The sequence below is a fragment of the Sus scrofa genome, chromosome 13 (genome assembly GCF_054392235.1).
Source record: "Sus scrofa isolate SSC_HxYL_T2T_F1_AM1 chromosome 13, Sscrofa_HxYL_maternal_Yorkshire_Landrace_v2.0, whole genome shotgun sequence".
Classification (NCBI taxonomy): Eukaryota; Metazoa; Chordata; class Mammalia; order Artiodactyla; family Suidae; genus Sus; species Sus scrofa.
The window spans coordinates 152,484,638-152,506,315 of record NC_139395.1 but is presented as its reverse complement, the minus strand read 5'-3'; the positions used below and the strand labels follow the sequence as shown (position 1 = coordinate 152,506,315).

The 21,678-nt window shown below is 43.4% G+C and overlaps 2 protein-coding genes across 35 annotated transcripts in view; one reads left to right on the top strand and one right to left on the bottom strand.

Moving 5' to 3' along the window:
* HSPBAP1 (HSPB1 associated protein 1) overlaps nt 1-7,255 on the bottom strand; it is a 65,427-nt gene extending 58,172 nt beyond the window's left edge. For 19 of the 30 annotated variants that reach the window (XR_014824681.1, XR_014824683.1, XR_014824679.1 and 16 more), the window contains exon 1: nt 7,081-7,255. Coding sequence is in view for 11 of the 30 variants with exons in the window: in XM_003132636.5 (XP_003132684.1) it covers nt 7,081-7,153 (73 nt within the window). In the remaining 19 variants the exon portion in view is untranslated. Of the gene's footprint in view, nt 1-7,002 lie in introns of all 30 variants that reach the window. The other 11 variants (XR_014824682.1, XR_014824680.1, XM_084991020.1 and 8 more) reach the window with 1 other exon arrangement.
* A 1,321-nt stretch (nt 7,256-8,576) lies between these two features.
* SLC49A4 (solute carrier family 49 member 4) overlaps nt 8,577-21,678 on the top strand; it is a 100,751-nt gene continuing 87,649 nt past the window's right edge. For all 5 annotated transcript variants that reach the window (XR_014824688.1, XR_014824686.1, XR_014824687.1 and 2 more), the window contains exons 1-2: nt 8,577-9,036; nt 19,447-19,540. Coding sequence is in view for 1 of the 5 variants with exons in the window: in XM_013982378.3 (XP_013837832.2) it covers nt 8,697-9,036; nt 19,447-19,540 (434 nt within the window). In the remaining 4 variants the exon portion in view is untranslated. The remainder of the gene's footprint in view (nt 9,037-19,446; nt 19,541-21,678) is intronic.

The following is a 21,678-nucleotide window of genomic DNA, read 5'->3' as shown; positions in this document are numbered from 1 at the left end:
ACAAATACAAAAATAAACAAATGGAACCTAATTAAACTTAAAGGGTTTTGCACAGCAAAGAAAACCATAAACAAAATGAAAAGACAACCCATAGAATGGGGCAAAATCTCTGGAAACGACTGACAAGGGATTAATCTCCAAAATATACAAACACCTCATACAACTCAATAGCAAAAAGACAAAACAACCCAATCAAAAAATGGGCAGGAGATCTAAATGGACATTTCTCCGAAGAAGACATATGGACAGCCAAAAAACACATGAAAAGATTCTCAACATCACTAATTATTAGACATGTGCAAATCAAAACTACTACGAGGTACCACCTTAACACCAGCCAGAATGACCATCATGAAAAAATCAACAAACAATAAATGCTGAAGAGGGTGTGAGGAAAAGGGAAGCCTCTTCTATTGTTGGCGGGAATGTACATTGGTACAAGTATTATGGAGACCAGTATAGAGGATCCTTAAAAAACTAAGAACAATCATATGATCCAGCAATCCCCAAATCTCCGGCACTTATCCAGAGCAACCCAAAATTCAAAAAGATAATGCACCCCCAATGTTCACTGCAGTACTATTCACAATAGCAAAGACATGGAAGCAGCCTAAATGTCCATCCACAGAGGAATGGATAAAGAAGATGTAGTACATATATACACTGGAATATTACTCAGCCATAAAAAAGAATGAAATAATGCCATTTGCGGCAACATGGTTGGACCTAGCGATTATCATACTAAGTTAGTGAAATTCAAAGACAAACATCATATGGTATTACTTACATTTGGAATCTAAAAATAGAATACAAATGGACTTATCTGCAGAACAGAAACAGACTTAACAGACTTTTTTTTTTTTTTTTTCCTTGTCTTTTTGCCTTTTCTAGGGCCACACCCATGGCATATGGAGGTTCCCAGGCCAGGGGTCCAATTGGAGCTGTAGCCGCCAGCCTACACCATAGCAACGCCAGAGCCGCAGCAATGCGGGATCCGAGCCGCATCTGCGGACCGCACCACAGCTCACAGCAACGCCGGATCCTTGACCCAGTGAGCAAGGCCAGGGACCGAACCTGCAACCTCATGGTTCCCAGTTGGATTCCTCAGCCACTGAGCCATGACGGGAACTCCAGACTTAATAGACTTTGAAAACAAACTTACGGTTACCAAAAGGCACTGATGAGGGTAGAGATGGACTGGAGGTTTGGGATTGGCATGTGCACACTGTGGTACACAAAATGACTGGCCAGTGGGGACCTGCTGTATTGCACAGAGAACCCTACCCAATATTCTGGAATAATCTATGTGGGAAAAGAATCTGAAAGAGAATGGCTGTGTGAACACGTATAACTGAATCACTTTGCTGTACCGCAGAAATTATCACAATATTGTAAATCAATCATACCTCAATAAAACTTTAAAAATGAAAGAACTATATTAAAATTAACCTTTTTCCTCGCCATTTTTGGATAATGAACTATTGAGCAGACTCACAATCTCAAAACAGAGATCAGTTTCACAATTCCATGCGGTTCCCACTCCTGCTCCAGATCAGTTTATCACTAATTGACTCCAAACTCCCCTCACTCCTACAGCAACTTGACAAAGCACCTTCACTATGAAATCCTCAAAACCTTTCTTCACTTCCTCACGCTGCATGATGCCTTGCTCTGCTTTTCTGAGAAAATCGAAACCCACGATTTCCCTCTTCTTCCCATCAACATTGCTGGTTCCCCCTGCTTCTCCTTGGTCTCCGAGGACACAATCTTCCCCCTTTCAGTAAAGCCTGTCAGTCTCCTGTCTTTCCCACCCTCTGCCCTCTAAGTGCCTGTCTAGGATTTTTCTCCACTTACTTCCCCTCCAGACCTCTCCTCACCAGAAATTATTTCTTCCATTCATTTCCACACGCAAACTACAGCTGTCCCTCCGGATCTGGGGGGATTGGTTCCAGGTCCCCCAAGGATACCAAAATCCTTGGATGCTCGAGTCCCTTGGAGTGGGCCCACAGGACCTGCGGCTGTGTGCGGAGAGCAGACTGTATGCCAACCCTTCAAATCACTCTAAGTCCAGACCAGTCCAATTTGTATTCATTCTTTCTCCTCTCAAGCCCAAAGCACTTAATGAGGCATCCCATCTGACTGCCTCCTGCCGTGTGAATATGTATCATACTACAAGTCTTTTTGCCTGTCCTCTTCCCCTGAATTATATTTATAGGCTATTTTGGGGCAAGGATTGTCTTCAATCCCACTGTACAAAAAAGTCTCCTGTATATAGTGTACACGCAAATGTTTTTTGATAATGGAGTAGCAATAAGTTTGCTGAAAAATTAACTCTTCTATGACTTTAATATTCATTACTATACTAAAAATAGTGAACCTTTCACAGGCCTTTATTTAATGCATATATTTTTTTCTTACCCTTTCTTCACATAAGCCTTATCTAAGTTAAAGCAAAGTCTTCTCTTCCGGTAGGATTTTGCCCCATTTAACTTACTTTGTAATGATAATGAGCAGTCACCTCAAAGTGGTTTTTCTGGGGAGGATCACAGTTTAAAACAGGGTTGAGGAATTCCTGGTGACACAGAAGTTTAAGGACCTGGCATTGTCACAGCTGTGGCTCCAGTATGATCACTGGTCCTGAAATTTTCATATGCCGTGGGCACAGCCAAAATAATAATGATAATAATAGTAGTAACAAAATAAGGTTGGAAGTTCCAAAGTTAGGATTCAGAAAATCCTTTAATACAAAAATATGAGAGTTCCTGTCATGGCTCAGTGGTAACAAACGTGACTAATATCCATGAGGACACTGGTTCAATCTGTGGACCTGCTCAGTAGGTTAAGGTTCCAGTGTTGCCATGAGCTGTGGCATAGATCACAGACATGGCTCAGATCACACCTTGCTGTGGCTGTGGTGTAGGCTGGCATTTGCAGCTCCCATTCAACCCCTAGCCTGGGAATTTCCAGGCGGGTGTGACCCTAAAAAAAAAAAAAAAAAAAGCCCGAAGGGGGTAAAATTTGAAGCCACTTACAAAAAAATGTATACACTTGCTATATTTTTCCAGGGGAGCAAATCCATACTTTCATCAACTTAGGTCTTCAAGATTAAGAATCACCAGTTACCTCAAAAAGCTAAATATGGAATTAACATGTAGCCTATGTAGCCCAACAATTCCAATCTTAGATATATGGCCAAGAGAAACTGAGAACATATTTTAATAAACTTGTAAACAAATGTTCATAGCAGTATTATTCATAACAGCCCCAAAGTGGACACAACCCAATGCCTACTGATGAATGGACACACAAAATGTGGTAAATCCACACAACTGAATATTATTCAGCCACAGAGAGTAATGCAGGACTGACACATGTGAGAACATGGATGAATCTTGAAAATATTATGCTAAAGATGCCAGACACAAAAGGCCACGTATTGTATAGTTCCATTTATGGGAAATGTCCAGAATAGGCAAACCCATAGACACAGTAGATTGGTGATTTCCAGGAGATGGATAGAGAGTAAATGGGGAGTGACTGATAATGGAAACCAGGTTTCTTTTTGGTGTGATGAAAATGTTCTGTAATTAACAGTGATGGCTGCACACTTTGTGAACATACTAAAATCCACTGATTGTATACTTCTTAAAAAAAAAGGGAATTTAGAGTTTCTGCTGTGGCAAAGTGGGTTAAGAATCTGAATGCAGTGACTCGGGTTGCTGTGGACATGTGAGTTCAATCCCTGGCCAGGTGCAGTGGGTTGAAGGACACAGCATTGCCAGAGACGCAGCTCAGATTCAATCCCTGGCTCAGGAACATCTAAATGCCGCAGGTGTGGCCATTAAAAAAAAAAAAAAAAAGCAAACAGGTGAATTTATGGTATTTGAATAAAGAATAAAACCATCCTTTTCCCCAGTTACATACTTGACAGCTTCTGTTGCATCATCCTTCTAAACTCAAACATGGCACATTCACATTAAAACTCAACAGTGCTCCCTCCTTTTCCTCAGGTTCCTAATTTACATATAGTTTCTCAGGCTGGAAATTTTCAGAAATAACTCCGATTTCTTTTCTCTCAGTTGCAACCGTTACCAATGCCAGTACTTTTTATTAACAATAGAAACGGAGTTCCCGTCATGGCGCAGTGGTTAACGAATCTGACTAGGAACCATGAGGTTGCAGGTTCGATCCCTGCCCTTGCTCAGTGGGTTAACGATCCGGCATTGCCATGAGCTGTGGTGTAGGTTGCAGACGCGGCTCGGATCCCACATTGCTGTGGCTCTGGCGTAGGCCGGTGGCTGCAGCTCCGATTGGACCCCTAGCCTGGGAACCTCCATATGCCGCGGGAGCGGCCCAAGAAATAGCAAAAAGACCAAAAAAAAAAAAAGAAAAAGAAACGGTTACCATTCTTGACTATGTCAATCCTGACAGAAACTATTCTAGACGATCTACAAGTAATTGTAATTTTCACAACCGCCAGGCATTTTACAGAGGAGGAAGCTGAGGCTAAGGGGAATTAAGGACACTATGCTTCGGGTTTTTTTCCCTCCAATCTATCCTCCAGCCCTCAGCCACAGTGATCTTCCTCAAACCAGATCTTATTGTGTTAACTCCTCTACCTAAAGTTCTTCCAAGGTTCTGCAAAGCCATAATGTCCAGACTCCTTAACTTGGTAGAAGCTGCCCCTCAGTATCCCCAGCTCTTATATTCCTCATACCAGCCTCTTTCAGTTCCTGGATCCTGCCATGCTGCCTCCTCCTGCCTCTGGGCTTGGCACTGGGTTTCTTTATTCATTCACTCAACAAATATGTATTAAGTGCCCACGATGGGCCTGCTATTGTATTTGCTGCTTAGACAAATGTTGAATAAAACAGAAACACATCCTACTCTCAAGGTACTTAAAGTCTAAGGGAAGGAACAATAATAAACTAGTAATTACAGATTATGATATGTGAAATGAAGAAAGCAGAAGGCTGTATTATAGAACATCTAGGGTCAGAGGTCAGGAGAAAACCCGCAACGACTGTTTTAGATAGGTTAAGCTGGTGAGGTCTTGGATGATGACATTCTTTAAAACCTGAAGACTAAGAAGCCAGCTATATGAAAGTAGGGCAGGTAAGGGCAGAACAGGTGAAGAGGGACAGAAGATGATCCTTGAGACATGAGCAGAGTCCAGACCAAGGATTTTTGTAGCCATGGTTAGGAGTTTGAATTCTAATCTAAATTCTTCTGTCCTTCCTTCCTTCCTTTTTGTTTCATAGGGCCACACTTGCAGCATATGGAGGTTCCCAGGCTAGGGGTCTAATCAGAGCTGTAGCCGCCGGCCTACACCAGAGCCATAGTAACGCGGGATCCAAGCCCCGTCTGCAACCTACACCACAGTTCCCAGCAACGCCGGATCCTTAACCCACTGAGCAAGGCCAGGGATCGAACCTGCAACCTCATGGTTCCTAGTCGGATTCGTTAACCACTAGCCACGACGGGAACTCCTCTTTCTTTATTTTTTGAACTCGCCCACAGCATGTGGAAGTTCCAAGGCCAGGGACTGAACCTGCACCATAACAGTGACCCAAGCCACTGCAACGACAGTGCCCGATCCTTAACCCACTGCACCACCAGGGAATTCCCTAATCTAAGTTCTTACTGCAATGGATTTCACTGAAGAATTTTAAGTAAAAGAGTGTCCCTTTTTGCCACTAACTGGAGAATGGATTGGAGAGGCACAAGAGGGGAAATGGAGACATGGGGCCTGAAGATACAGTCATGGTTTAGGTGAAAAAATATGTGGATGATTTGATCAAAGGTGTCATATAAAAGGAGGGAAAAAAGGAGACAGACTAGATGCAGAGTTGACCTGACCTGCAAAGTCATCAGCTGAAAGTGAGGAAGAAATGAAGAGAAGATATACAGAGTTTAAGGAATTGTCCTTGGAGAAAGAATGTAAGCTTACTACAGAAACAGAGGATCCAAAGGATTGCAGGCCCTGCTAAGTAAGTACTCAAGAGTTTGACCATTTTCATTTTTCTAATGTCACCAATTTGCCCAGGACTTTTTCCAACAGAGTTCAGCCATACAGGTGCAGGTGCAGAGAGTGAAAAGTTGGGTTCATCTAGAGTATGGATTGTGCCCGAGAGTAAAAGGCAAGGAGGGACAAGAGAATACTGTATTTTTGAGGGAGAAATCAGAATAAACTGTATAAAGGGGTACAGATGGACAGAAAATGGATCAATGAATTGGAGGAAGGGATGAAGTTCAGAAATTGTCTCTTTGGGGTACATAAGCAAAGGAGTTCTAAAGGCAGGAGACTGTGGCCAGGTAGTAATTTGCTGCTTCTGCTTGGAAGGGTCATCTCCCCTCTAGGCAAACATGACTACTGGATCTCCAACCACATCCATCCTGTGCTTTTCTGCTCCCTGTCTTCCCACGACTCCCCCTTTCCCACCCAAGTTTGTCACTATCTCATCCAATCATAAAGGCCCACCTCCAACTGTTCTCTCCTGGAAGCATTTATGTTTTCCTCACTGGCATCTCTCCTGGGGACAGCTCTCGCTGTGTGCAGTATTGAGTGCAATACAGTGTGCAGTATTCACGCGTTACCACCTGTTCGTCATTCTTTTTCCTTTCTAGACCCCTTTGCTCAACCGGGAAAACGCAGTGTTTTATACAGTCAAAGGTGTCTGGATCCGGTGGCAGTACCCAGAATCATGCCAGGCAGGGAGCAATCATTCAAAAAATGCTAACAGGGATCCTTAGGCTCACTGGCCCTCAATTCTCATCCATTCTCTAAAGCAAGATTCTACTATAATTCTCTTCACAAAAGTCCCAGATATTTCCATTTATCTCAAGGGTGGGCTCCGACTTCACAAATTTAACATTAATCCACTGTAACATCCACAACACCCTCACAGGCGAAACAGCACGGTTAGGATGAAGCGATATTGGACCTGTATGATGATCAAAAATCTGCATGCCACGTTTGAAACAGTTTTTCTCATAGCTTACCGCAGGGCCACATGAGAGGTGCCAAGAGTCACTTGGCACAGAGTCGTACTCATGGTCTGACTTCTGTCTAGCACCCACCTTCCTCCTCTCCAGCTCCAGATACAGGGCTCGCATCAGTGATCGCTCCGGGACCTGCTGCCATGGCCAGCATTACCGGGCTCCTCCCGAACCCAAAAGTGAACTGAAGGCGGACCGGGGTCCCAGAAAGGCCAAAACCCGGGATCTGAAGCCGCAGCACAGGAAGCAGTTGTCTGGGTTGCTACCGGGCTCTTCCGGGAGCTGCACGCGCGTGAAAGTCACGTGACGGGCACTGGGCGGAGCCACGCAGGTTTGTTTTGGTTCTCAGGTGCTACAAACGCAAGCACATGGTCTCTCCTTTGTGGTGCTTTTTACCTCCCTCAGACCGCAGTCTTCTTTCAGTGTAGTCTTCCCAAGGCTGCGTTTCTCCTCGTTTTCCAGTCAAGGCCTTCCTTTTCGCCTTGAGGCTTTCCTCCTCCCAACGGTATTGGAGTTTTAGGGGATGGTGTGCTTTCTTCCTGGGGCTCGGGGCAGTGGAGTGTGGTTCTGCGCTTGCTTACTCTGCAGTCGCTCTGACTTGGATACCAGGATTGCTCAGCTTCTTTTTCCCTTCTCGTCCCACCTCTCTTGCCCTTCTGGCAATAACACGACTCCACCTGGTTTTCGTGGCTGCCGGGGAATGCGAATCTCCGGCAATTGTATTTAATTGCGTTCTCCGTGGCTCATTACCAACCCAAACAACCCAAATCGCTTGACTTCAGGTTTTCAGACACTAACCCCACAGCTGTCAGGCTTTTGTATTTAGGTATCAAAATAAACAACCAGACTCTAGAGCAGGAGATCAACAACCTCCACTCTTTTCGTTTATTCTTCACCTAGGGCGTTTGCGGGCAGAAATTTTCCCGCTTTAATCACCATATCTTTATTGCTCGCCTACTAATGCCAGCCAAAAGAGTAGAAAGAGATCTGTATCATATATATGAACGAAATTTACTAGTTTATAATGTCCTCATTGGGTATGTAAAGCACAAAAAGATATCTGATCAAACTAGGCAGTATTTTTTTGTGCATAAAAAAAATGATTTTCATTGCGGCAATCCTCTGGGTCCCTACTATGCCTCAATCTTATCCTATCTCCCCCTCTAATTTTTGAAGTTATAAGCCCAACAAAAATTGGGATAAACCCAATTTAGAAGCAAACATTAGCCTAAGTGACCGGAGGTCCCTGAGTTGCTTATTAGGCACATGACGTAAACTTGGACACTTCCTCCCGCAATCCCGGCTTCCTCGCCCAACCTCAATTACAGCGTCTCCGGGGGCGCGGGGCGGGGGGGTTCTTTTTCCCCTGGCTCAGCCGCGCTCCTCCTGCCTTTCCAATCTTCCCGGTGCCTGCTCTGAGACGCCGGCTCCACTCGCTCCCTCGGCTAGATTTCCTCTCCACTACCCGGCGCGGAGACGGCCGGGGCAGCGCACCGCAGCCTTCTCCCAGCAGGTCACAGCTGCCCCGCCTCCCCGACCGGGACCGGCTTGCTCAGCGCAGGCGCACCGACGCGGCCGGGAGGCCGAGGGCGACCAAAGCAACCTCGGCCGCCGCCTCCTCCCGTAGTATCCGCGCGGGGCTGGTCGGCGGCCACCGGGACCGCGCCGGGCAGGGGCCCCGCGGGCCGCGCGTTGTAATGGGCTCGAGCTGGAGTAGCGAGGAGGAGCGGCAACCGCTTCTAGGGCCCGGCCTCGGGCCTGCGCCGGGAGCTGCTTGGAGAAGCCGGGAGGCGGCGGAGGCGCTGCCCGCGGCCGCCCCGAGTCCCGGGCGAGTGTACGGGCGCCGCTGGCTGGTGCTACTGCTCTTTTCGCTGCTGGGGTTCGCTCAGGGCCTGGTCTGGAACACCTGGGGCCCCATCCAGAACTCGGCGCGGCAGGCCTATGGTTTCTCCAGCTGGGACATCGCGCTCCTAGTGCTGTGGGGGCCCATCGGCTTCCTGCCCTGCTTCGCATTCATGTGGCTTCTGGACAAGAGAGGTGAGGGGGTTCTAGGAGTGCCGGCCAGCGCTGTCACTCCTGGGGGAGCCGCCTCCCTTGGCTTCTTCGTCGGGGTTGTGTGAGGTGATCCGGTGTTGCTGGCATCCCATTCCTGACTAAGAACCCTCTGTCCCCAAAGCGACAAATATGGGAGGGCTTCTTCTTAGGTTCTGTTTTTATCAAGGCCCATTATGCAACAGCAGGGATTAAGAGATCTCTAAATGTTCAAGTTTTTGCATATTTGAACATCACAGCATCCCGTGCACGTGCTGTGTGTGGTTTTTACATCTGACAAAAATGACCACTGCTTTGTCTTCAGAGGAATTTGAGGATGTTGAGGGCGAAAGGTCAGAAAATAGACTGATGATGCCCAGATACAAGGAAGTAATGAGTTGGCTTTGCATAGTAGATGACTCCAGCCCAGGAAGAGCTGTTGGGAAACTCAGATCTGACGCTTTGGTCTCTGGAAGATGGTGCACAGCAGCTTTAAAATGTGTATGGCTAAGCTTGCAGATTAATGAAAACTTCTTTCATAGAGAACCCTCTGGACAGACATCTCACTTAACTGCTTGCCAGTGTAATTCCGTGAGTGGAAAAAAAGGTCATAGGATTGAATGATATGAATGATATGGCACTGAATTATACCACACAGGTATGAGTAAATGATTCATGAACAGGGTGATATAGCTGCTAAAAACGGGAGGACAGTTTTAGGCGTAGAAGTATAATGTCTAAAACAAGAAGAGAAAGGAGTTCCCTTGTGGCACAGTGGGTTAAGGATCTGGTGTTGTCACTGAAGCAGCTCCGGTTGCTGCTGTGGTGAGGTTTGATCCTGGGAACTTCCATGTGCCACAGGAGTAGCCAACAAAATAAAATAAATGATAAATAAACAAAACAAGAGAAAGCTTGAAGTGCCTCAACTCTAGTGTTCCATTCTTAACATTAATTTTAAGATGGCCATTGGCAAACTGGAGTACTTTTTTACAAAAAGTTGTATGACAAGAATTTAAAGGATGTAATAATCACAATGTGTCAGATAAAAGGAATTGGGTGTGTCAGTCTTCAAAGAGTAACTTAAGGCAGAATATAAAATATGTGAAGATGAAATAAATGAGCAGTTACACTTAATGTGAGTAGTTCTAGAAGGAATAACTAAACTGAATGAAGTTATGAAGGGCTGTAACTGAAAGCGATACAAGGAAGAACCTTCTAAGAATGAAAGTGTCCAGCCCTGGAAGGTATGTCTTGATTGCTGTGGAACTTCCAGGTAGAGCAAGGACTTAGGCAGATATGTGCTAGATGCTGAGAAAGGGTTTCTTGTATCAAATTAGAGGTTTTCTTTGTTTGGATTTGTTTGTTTTTAAACTAAATTTAGACTTTATTTGGATTTCACTAGTTTTTGCACTAATGTCCTTTTTTTTTTTCTTGTTCCAACATTCAGTCTAGGATCCCTAATTGCATTTAGTTGATATTTCTCATTAATCTCCTTCAATCTGTGACAGTTCCTCCATCATTCCTTCCAGGGTTGGCTAACTTTAGAGGAAATGCTGTGCCCTTGTTTGTTTTTATTAACTTTCAATCAGGAGCACCTTGCAGCATCATTCCCTAAATATACCCAACTTTGTTTTTATGGTAGAAAAACATTAATTTTGACCATTTTACTGTAATTACATCTACTATCTATAGCCAGGTAAATTAGACACTAACAATTCTCTTTACAAAATAAGTTAGTTTATGCGTTCTTTCAGAGTTTCTATGACTATATGGTAAATTCAGTTTTATATTTTCTTTTGGTTGGAGCAACAAAAAAAAATGTTTTTTAAATCCTCTTGATTAGAAAGTGGTTTCCTTTTCAGTAGGAGAAAGCCAAGACACTTTCATGAAAGTTGGCTGTCCTGCTGCAGGTGTCCTATCTTCATACACAGAAGTAAGTTCCTGACATCCCTAGGGGACTACTTTCTCCCCAAAGCGTAGGTAGTTATCTGGTCTTCGTGCTGCCATGAGTTCCACCTAGCTTAGTAGAAGACTAGTTATCTTTCTGAGGTCAGCTTTGTATCCTCTCCCTCCTTATCATTTTCCAGCACGGAAATAAAAATGGACCACCTAGTGCATCAAATAATAGGCGAGTCAAAAGTCAGTGTGCCCTAGAAGCCAAGTAAACAAAGTTTAAAAGGATTTAGCACCTGAATGTGTGCTAAGCTCTAGGGAGAGAGCCCTCATGGAGCTTCCATTCCAATGAGGAGGTCCAGGCACCAGACAACAATACAATTAAATATTTAGAGTGTCAGATGATGATAAACGTTTTGGAGGAAAATGAAGCAGGGGAAGGGAGAAAGGACATGTAACTGGGTGATACTCTCTCTAGATTGTCAGGGAAAGCTTTGCGGATAATGTGTGTGTGAGCAGAGACCTGAGGGAAAAAGGAAACCTGACTTGTCAGTTGTGGACAAGACTGCTTTGGACATAGACGTAGGTCCTAAACTTGTTTGGCATATGTGAGAAAGCACTGAGGCATATGTGGTTGAATTGAGCCATAAGGGAAACCACAGTAGGAGATGAGAGCAGAGCGCTGGTGGGAGGCTCAATTCATGCCGGGGCCCTCATGGGCCACTGTTGGGACTGTAGCCATTAAGGAGTGAGGAGCACTCACTCCTCCGGAAGGTTTAAGCAGAAGAGTAAAATGATGACTCTGCTGTTGTCTTGAGAACAAGAGTTAAAGCAAGGAGACCAGTTGGGAGGCTAGTGGATCGACTCAGATGGGCCTGATGGTGACTTCCAACTGGAGTGAGGATAGTGGAGGATTTGAGAAGTGGTTGGATTCCAGATATATGTTGAAAGTAGACTCACCGATATCTGTTGATGGATCGGCAGAGGTGGAGTGTAAGGTAATGGGAGGATTCTAAGATGTTTCTCAACTTTTTAGCATTAATAATCAGGAGAATCAAGCTGAAGTTTGCTGAGCTGTAGAAGACTGCAGAGGGAGCATTTTGGGGGTAGATGGCATGTACATCAGGAATTTGAAATGCCTGTTAAATAGAGGGCAGGCTCAACTGTCAGTTTATTGCCTAAGCAATACATTTGGGATTTGTCAACCTGTAATGGTATTTAGAGTCTTGGAGCTGAGTGAGATCACCTGTGGAGAGAGATGTAGCTTCAGAAAACTGAGCCCAGGGGCATTGCAGCATTGACAGTTTGGGAAGATAAGAACCAGCTAGTGGGGCCTGAGAACAGAACCTTAGATTTAGCAACATGGAGATCTTTGGTGTCCTTTAAAAGAATATCCCTGAAGTGGTGGGAGTGAGCTCAGGAGGGTAGACCTTTATATCAAGCACTTATACTGTAAAGGGCAGCAGAGAAACGGGGCAGTAGCCAAGGGGAATGTGGCTACTGAGAAGGTATTTTTAGAGATAAGAGATATTAAAGCCTATCTCTGGAATGCAGTATCCTAATGGGTTCAGTAGACGGGGGACATTGATAATGCTGGAGTAAGGGGGAGGAACTGCTGTGGCCATGTGTTTGAGCAAGCAAGATGGGTGCAGCCTCCAGAGCAGGTACAAGTGTTGACATCTAATTCTTCAGGAGTAGCAGAAAATAGAGTATATGGATACAGACGCAGATGGTGAGTGGTAGGCGCTTGTGGGATTTATCTTTGTTTATAGTTCTCAGAAAATAGGAAGCAAAATTATCACATGACAGTGAGAATAAGGGGACCATTTTTGGACATTTGAAGAGAAGGGATGAGTTATGGCACTATTTCCTAGGAGAGCAGAGAACACATGGACTAGGAAATTATAGTGGGATTGTTGGGCAGTCCTAAGGGTCTGCTCGAAGTGACTGGGCATTACTTTCAAGTGAGACCCATTAGTGTGGTTGTGTGTTTTCTTCCAGTCAGTTGTACTGGGCAAGCACAGACTGGGCAGAGTTGGCAGAGGGAGATATCATATACCAGAGTTGTGGATTGCCAGGTGGGTAGGACTAAGAAAGTGTAGGCCCAGGAGTTCCCGTCGTGGCGCAGTGGTTAACGAATCCGACTAGGAACCATGTGGTTGCGGGTTCGGTCCCTGCCCTTGCTCAGTGGGTTAACGATCTGGCGTTGCCGTGAGCTGTGGTGTAGGTTGCAGATGCGGCTCGGATCCCGCGTTGCTGTGGCTCTGGCGTAGGCCGGTGGCTACAGCTCCGATTAGACCCCTAGCCTGGGAACCTCCATATGCCGCGGGATCGGCCCAAGAAATGGCAAAAAGACAAAAAAAAAAAAAAAAAAAAAAGAAAGTGTAGGCCCAAAGTAGAGGATTATGTAGAGAGAGATAAAACAATGGGCCATGGAGTCTAAACCAGGTGAAGGAGAAAAGGAAACCCATGAAGTGAATGAGAAAAGTAGTAGGCACTAAAATTGCTGTTCCCAATTGGATGAAGAATTTAGAGTCCTAGAAGGAATGAATGGGAAGGAGAGGGGTCATGGTTGAAGAATGGGGTGCTTAACATTGGAAATATGTCATGAATGCAATTATGGTAAAGATGAGGTCAGAAATATAACCAAGAGAGTGGATGACTTAAAGGCCATGATTGTGAAATAAGAAGTCAGGGGACTGAGAAGCCAGGCTATTGAAAGGATCATCTAGTGGATATTGAACTCACCAGATTTATGAAAGAAGCCGTGAGGGTGAATGTGATATGAGTAGAATATGAATAGATAGAGGCCATGGGCAGGTATGTGGTGGTCTGCAGACAAACCGCAGGGACTGGTAAGTATGAAAGTTGGATAGAATTGGGTCAAAGGTGGAGTTCCCCTCGTGGCTCAGTGGTTAATGAATCTGACTAAGAACCATGACATTGTGGGTTTGATCCCTGGCCTTGCTCAGTGGGTTAAGGATCTGCCATTGCCATGAGCTGTTGTAGGTCGCAGACACGGCTCGGATCCCACGTTGCCGTGGCTGTGGTGTAGGCCGGCGGCTACAGCTCCGATGAGACCCCTAGCCTGGGAACCTCCCTATGCTGCTAGAGCGGCTCTAGAAAAGGAAAAAAGACAAAAAAAAAAAAAAAAAAAAAAAGAAGAAGAATTGGATCAAAGGCTGTTCTGGTGTGATGGAGGAGCAGCTCCCGGATTTATCCTTCCCACAGTAACAACTGAAAACAAAAACAAAATCAAAGAATAAGAAACAGTGGTTTTCAGGCAATGGATAACAAATAAAGCAGAATAGTAGTCACTACAATTGCTTCAGCTTGCTCCCTGGAAAAAATTTCCAGGCAGAAACACTGAGATGGGGCATTTACACAGAGTTCTGCTGTTCTCCTACACTGAGGAAACAGTTGAAAATTCTAAGAGGCCAGCGTAGCTAGAATTCTTAGGGTAGAGTACCAGAGAGGAAACGGGCTCACAGGGAGAAGTTTCTAGATCTGCAAGGAATTCTTCTTGAGTCTTCAGCTGAGCACTGATTAGCAGTTTACACTTGAGGAAACTACCCAAGTCTGGAAAAAGGACTACCAAAAAGGAGCAGGTAGAACAATTCTCGAAGTTCACACAAGGCTGAGAATAGTTCACATTCCAAACAGCCAGAATGGGAAAACCTCATAATACATAGGAGGTTGGGTTGAATACTCAGAAAGGTATTTTCAGCAATAAACACAAACAAGTTCTAGATTAAAGGGTGCTGTGGTTCCACCTAATAAAGCTTGAAAGTACTGCTTGGAATGATCAAAAGTAACTTATTTGTATCCCAAAACATTGTTCAAAAATATTTAAAGGAGTGAAAAAAAAATCCATCATCCAAGGAAGTAAAATTCAGAATGCTTGACTTCCAGATCAGAGATTACCAAGCTTGCAAAGAAACAGGAAAATATAACACATAACTGGGAGAAAAAGCAGTCAGTAAAACAGACCAAGAAATGGCACAGACAATAGAATTAATAGACAGGGATATCAAAATAGCTACTATGAATAGTATACTACATATGTTCAAGAAAGCATGTTAGGAGTTCCCCTCGTGGCTCAGCAGAAACAAATCTGACTAGCATCCATGAGTATGCAGGTTTGATCCCCGGCTTCACTTAGTGGGTTAAGGCTCCAGAGTTGCCATGAGCTGTGGTATAGGTTGCAGTCACAGTTCCCACCTTGATGTGGCTATGATGTAGGTTGGCAGCTGCAGCTCCCATTCAACCCCTAGCCTGGTAACTTCCATATGCTGTGGGTCCGGCCCTTAAAAAAAAAAAAAAGGAACGCTTGAGAATAGGACAGTTTTAAATGGCCTAATACACATACAATTAGAATTCCAGATGAGAAGAGATTGGTAAGGAGAGGGGACATAGAATGAAAAGAAATGCAAGGGGGAAATTTTTTTGAAGAAATAATGGCAGAAAAATTTCCAAATTTGACAGTATCTATAAACCCAAAAATCTAAGAAATTCAGGAATCCCCATAGTAGAAACAGCATGAAGAAAACCATACCAAGCAAATCTAAGCCTGAATAAAACTATAACAAACTGCATCATAATTATATTGTTTTAAACCAGAGAAGATCTCACAAGCGTGGAGAGAGATGAGACTGGTCGCTGTAGAGAGGAGGGAGTAATAATGATCTGGAAGTGGCTGGGGAAGCAGTGTCCTCGGGGAAGAGGTTCAGAGGAGTAAAAAAAAGTAAAGGCAATGTTTAGAAAAGAGCTTGGAAAGATAGAGATTCCACTGAACCGCTGATTGTGAGCACTCTAGAAGGCGCAGTGGAAAGATTTCGGGGCTGAGGAGGTGGCTGAGATGAGGTCAGATTATGGGATGCATGAAGCCACATTGGGATAAGGATGACTGGTGACTCTTGGGTTTCTTGTGACCAATGAAAACAGGAAAAATAGGCATGATGTGATTAGTCCTCATAGTCTCCAAGGCAGATTGGAGTGGGGAGGCTGTGGCTGTTTGGGGTGGGGACAGGTTGTCTTGTCAGGGGCAAGCAGAGCTTGTCTTCACTGCAGCTGATGGAAGTGGAGCCTGAGAAGGACAGTTTTACCACGCAAAACTGATTTCCGTGTATCCACTATGCACAGATGTGTGTGTGTGTGTGGTTGACTTCGCCCCCCCACCCCCATCAACTCTGAATCATGATTTTAATTTTTTTTAATTTTTATTTTTTGGTCTTTTTTGTCTTTTCTGGGGCCGCATCTGTGGCATATGGAGGTTCACAGGCTAGGGGTCTAATTGAATCTGTAGCCACCAGCCTACACCAGAGCCACAGCAACTCAGGATCCAAGCCACGTCTGCCACCTACGCCACCGCTCACGGCAATGCTGGATCCTTAACTCACTGAGCAAGGCCAGGGATCAAACCCACAACCTCATAGTTCCTAGTCGGATTCGTTAACCACTGAGCCACGACGAGAACTCCGAATCATGATTTTTAGGCCCCTGTTGTGGACATTCTCTTCCTGTACCCAGTAGGTTCCCAGCAAAAGGAGTTATCTCATGTGTTAGAAGGAAGCTTCCTGCAGAGTCAGGAGGCCATATTTGAATAGAAATTATTTTTATTTTCAATCACGTTTGATTTTTTTTGAAATTACTCCTGTACCATTCATCAGATGGTTTTTACACTTTCATCCTAGTACTGTAATCACTTGGAATCTATTTATATGATGATCTTAGATGTCTCATAAGCATATTTTCCCAGGGTCCTCATATCTCTCCTTCCCGAAGTTAGTTGATGTCTTTTTGATTACATGGAACTGTAGAGTCCTGCCTTGTCAAGATCTGAATGACATCAAGAAAGCATTCTATTCAAAACTGAGCATCAGCTGAGGTGGATTAAATAATACTTGCAACAATTAAAAATAAAAAAGCCACAAGTTGTACCTGCAGGGTTGCTTTATAATAACCAACTTTTCACAACTTCTTATTTTTTTATTTTTTTTAGGTAAGAGGTAGATTTCCTAACATAGGATTCTTGTAAAGGATACAAGCGAGCAGGCAGGGGCGCTCTGTCCTGAGAACTAAGTGGGCTACATTTTTGTGTTTTCTTTTTATGGCTGCTCCTGTGGCATATGGCAGATCCCAGGCTAGGGGCAGAATCAGAGCTGCAGCTGAGGCCTGCGCCTCAACCAGGGCAACCTCTGGGACCTATTCCGCAACTTGAGGCAATGACGTATCCTTAACCTGCTGAGCAAGGTCCGGGGTCGAACCCACATCCTCGCAGAGACAATGTCAGGTCCTTAACCCACAGAACCACGACAGGAACGCCTGCATTTTTATAATCAAAGGAAAAGTGGGGAGGGAGAGAAGACCACCTTCTTTCTCTTCCTTTGTAAAGATGTTACAGGAAAATGGGGCACGAGAGGATGTTCATGTCCCAGGTCTTGGGTGAGTCCCTGGGGCTGGCCGCCAAGTGAGGGTTCTTAACTTTACACGGGAAATTCAATAGTGAAAGTAAGCTTATTGAGAGAAATACACATTCTGCAGGCCGAATGCTGTCCCATATCTCAGAAGGCAAGAGGGATCCTGGGAGAGACACACTCCGCAGAGTGGAGGCTGTCTGAGAACATGAGAGTGCACGAGGTCTTTTCTTTTTTTTGGCCGCCCCTTGTCATATGGAGTTGCCAGGCTAGAGATCAGCTCTGAGCCTCAATTGCTACCCAAGCCACAGATGTGGGGATGCTGGATCCTTAATCCACTGTGTCGGGCTAGGGATCAAACCCACATCCCAGTGCTTCCACCAAGACGCCCCCAATCCCATTGTGCCTCAGCAGGAACTCCTATTCTTAAAAATTTGTGTTAGCTGTTATATTGTCATATGTTTGATAAAAGTCATAATTGAGTAGAAGAGTGTGCTGGCTTTCAGCCATAGTGATAGGAAACTAGTTATTTGGACCATTGGTCCATAAACAATGCCCCACTGCCCACTTGGTGGCTGTTTACCTTAATTACAAACCAAATATTAGGACAAAATAAACATCATGTAGAATGTAAGCCTTATAGCCCCAAATCTATAAAAATTTTATCCACTATCTCATAGGGCATCCAGTATAATCTTATAACAGCAACATTTTGCAAGTTGAGGATATTTATGACCATGAATGTACTTTTTATTAATTACACTCTATATCCTGTGGCTATAATGTGGTTTTTAAATCTGTGTTCTGTTAGTAGAAGCAGTAAATGAGCAGTATGTATGCATTACTTGTTCCCAAGAAGCACGATTTTCTACGGCATTTCTTCTGCCAAATTATATTAATCATATTCAGATCATACAAGAATATTACAAAGCTTACTCAGTTCATATCACAAATTATCCTCCATGTAGCGGGTGTGTGCCTGATCTGAATCTCAAGTTTATTTTCTTTGCTGTGTTTGATCTGCATAATTACAGTTTTGTTGATTTTCAATTTCCTTCAAGCAGTGAAGCCCTTTGAAAACCAAACATTTAACTATCTCCCCTCTGCCAAAAAAAGAAAGGTCTGGGGGAAAAAAGAAAAGAAAACATGCATTAAACAGCTTGTCTAGTCACTGTGAAGTGGTTTTAAGGAGGTGTTGAGTTTGGGAAAATTGGAAGAAATGTTGCCACGTTTGCCACATACTCTTTAGGAGCCACCTGTGTGGCGTGGCTGCAACAAAAAGTAAGGCAATATTAATTTACTAGTAGGAAAAGTGCAGCATTCCGACTGTAGGAAGATAGAGCCCCATTTATTATTCTGCCATAGGTAGACTACTGTGTCTGTCTTTATATTTTATATTTTGCTCTGTTATCCACATAGCTGATCATTGGCACACGTTTAAAAACAATTGATTATATTTGGGATACAAAGGGAAAAGTCGTCTGATCCATGTTATCCTCTAAAATCCCAAATCATGCTACTTTTTAACAGCATCATTCTGCTAAATCAAGAAAAATTAAGACTATGATTGTAATACTAATAGAAGCATTCTAATGGACCACCTCCTAAGACTCTAACAAACTTGTCCTGATTATAAGATAAAATAAGTAATCAACGACTTGTTTTTGGAGAAAACTTAAAGCAATAACCTATCATCTTAAAAAATTTTTTAGGGGCAGTTTAGAGGTTTTTCTTAATTAACAACTTGAATTTGAAAATTAGAAATTTTATATTTGAGATGTAAAAGTAAAATACCTTGTCTTTTAAAATTATTTTCTGTATTCTTCCTGTTCTTTCTGAACAAAGCATTCTAGCCATTCATTTTGAAAAATCAGAGCTAATAAAACTTTTTCCTCTATTCTTGATATAATCATTCAAGTTTTCTATTAAAGTTAGAATCATTTCATTTTCAGTGTGTAGAGTTTTTCCCCCCACGCTGGGAATTATAGAGGAAAGCTGCATTAGAATAGAATACCAGTATGGTTGAGTAAAAAACTCTTTGTTCTTATCATTGAACTTCCTTGAAGAGAAAATAGAAAGTAATCCAAATATCTTTGTTTCCTTTTAGGTCTTCGGATAACAGTGCTTCTAACATCCTTCCTTATGGTTTTGGGAACTGGTCTAAGATGCATACCTATATCAGACTTAATGCTGAAAAGAAGGTAAACACTATAAATAACTAAATTTTTCTCTATGTTTTTCTCTTTCGTTGTAAGTAAATTATATATGTTTGGCTATAAGCTTTCAGTAAACAATTCCATTTTTAAGAAGATCAGTGGAGGGTCATATTTATAGTAGCATTTTTTTCCTGACATGATGCTTAATTCAGTGAACATTTAGTAGTTGTTATGTGGAAGACACTACACTAGTTATTGTATAGATAAAAAGAGAACAAGTTAATTTTCATGTTATGCAAGAGCTATAATAACCATGGAAAAATAGTGGTGTAACATAAGGAAGAGTATTGTAATTAATGCCATAAAATATTTATAAAATTGCCCCAAAAGACTGAGAGAAATTTTGGCTGAGGGTGTCAAAAAGAAGAGTTCACGAAGAAGGTGATAACTAAATTAGGCATTGAGGGGTAAGTGGAATTTTGATGATTGTAGTTAAGGCTATTCCACGGTAGAGGAACAGCAGGAACAAAGGCATGGAGACAGGTAAGCATAGGCCTCTTCTGAAATGGGTAGGTAGTTTCATTTATGTACAGCAGCATTTCTGCACCCGGGGTCCATGGATTTATTCTTGGGGAGTGCAGGGTATATGGAGATTTTTTTAGATTTTGTTTTCCTTTTGGTTATGGTATTAAAAGATTTTTAGCCAAAAAATAATCTATAACTAAAACACATTTTTATTGCCAGAATGTCAGTTTCTTAAATTAGTGTTCATCAAACGGGGATCCTTGGATCTGACCTTAAGAGCCATTGAGAAAAAAAATTGCCTTCTTAAAAAGGACCTATAAATTATTCAAGTTTGGGAGACACTGGTCTACAGAGTAAGGCCTAAGAATGGAATGTGAAGAGATGAGCTTAGAAAAGGGTATCCTGATTATGAAGGATATTGATGCCATCCTGTAGAACTGTAATTCTTTGCTGGACGGTTGGGAGCCACTTAGGTTCTTCTCTGAGCAGCAATAGGATCAGAACTGTATTAGGTAAACTATTGATTTGAGGTAAGTAGGATTGATTACAGAGGGTTGAGACTGCCAGCAGGAGACCAGGAAAGATGCAGTGAGAGCCCACGCTGGAGGCATTCTTCTGTTTTGTTTATACATTTATTAGATCATTTATTCAACAAAATTCACTGAGCTCCTTCTACATGCAAGTTTTCTTCTGTTTATGGGGACTACAGAGAACACAATAGAAAAATCCCTGCCTTGTGGAGTTTACTTTCCACTTGGGAAGATTGGCGATAAACTAGATAAGTAAATATTTGTATAGGGAAAAATATAGGGCAGAAGGATTTGAAATGTTAAGGAAAGGGTGGTGAAATTTGAGAAAGAATGGGCCAAAAAACCCTCACTGGGAAGATAACTTTTGAGGGTAAAAGCCTGAAGGAATGAATGGATGATGCATTATGTAGGGGACAAGCATTCCCAGCAGAGAGAACAGTAAGTGTGAAGGGTGGGAAGAGAAGAGCACGCCTGGCAGGGAGGCTGGTAGGGCTGGAGCCGAGCCAGAGACTTTATGAGAAGGGTGGTATTCATGAGACCAGCAAGATGGGAGGTGGCAAGAATGTGAAACCAAGTCCTTAAAGACCTTATAAGAACTCCAGCTTTTTCTGAGCTAGCAAACCACTGGCAGCTTTGAGCTGAGGAGAACGTAGTCACAGGCTCCTTTATTGAGAATAGACTAAGGCTGGAGGTCAAAGGCAGGTGTTAGGAGGAGACCAGATAGGGAACCCGTACAGTAAACCAGGTGAAAGATGATGGTGGCTTGAGCCATAGCGGTGGCAGTGTTGGTAAGAAGTGGTCAAATTCTGATTATATTGAAGGATTTGCCAATGGGTTGGATAAAGGGAATAAGAGAAAGTGAGGCGTCCAGAATGACGCCCTTGCCCTAGGATGTTGTGGGAATGGAAAGGATAGAACCGATGTGAGACAGAACATGAGAGAGGGATTGGAGGTGATATGTTTGAAGCTGCGCTCTGGAGACTCGGTGATTTCATGACACAGGTCACAGGAGGAGGAAGGAGTGATTTTTTATTTTATTTTATTTTATTTTTGTCTTTTAGGGCTGCACCAGTGGCATATGGATTTTCCCAGGCTGGGGGTCAAATCGGAGCTGTAGCCACTGGCCAA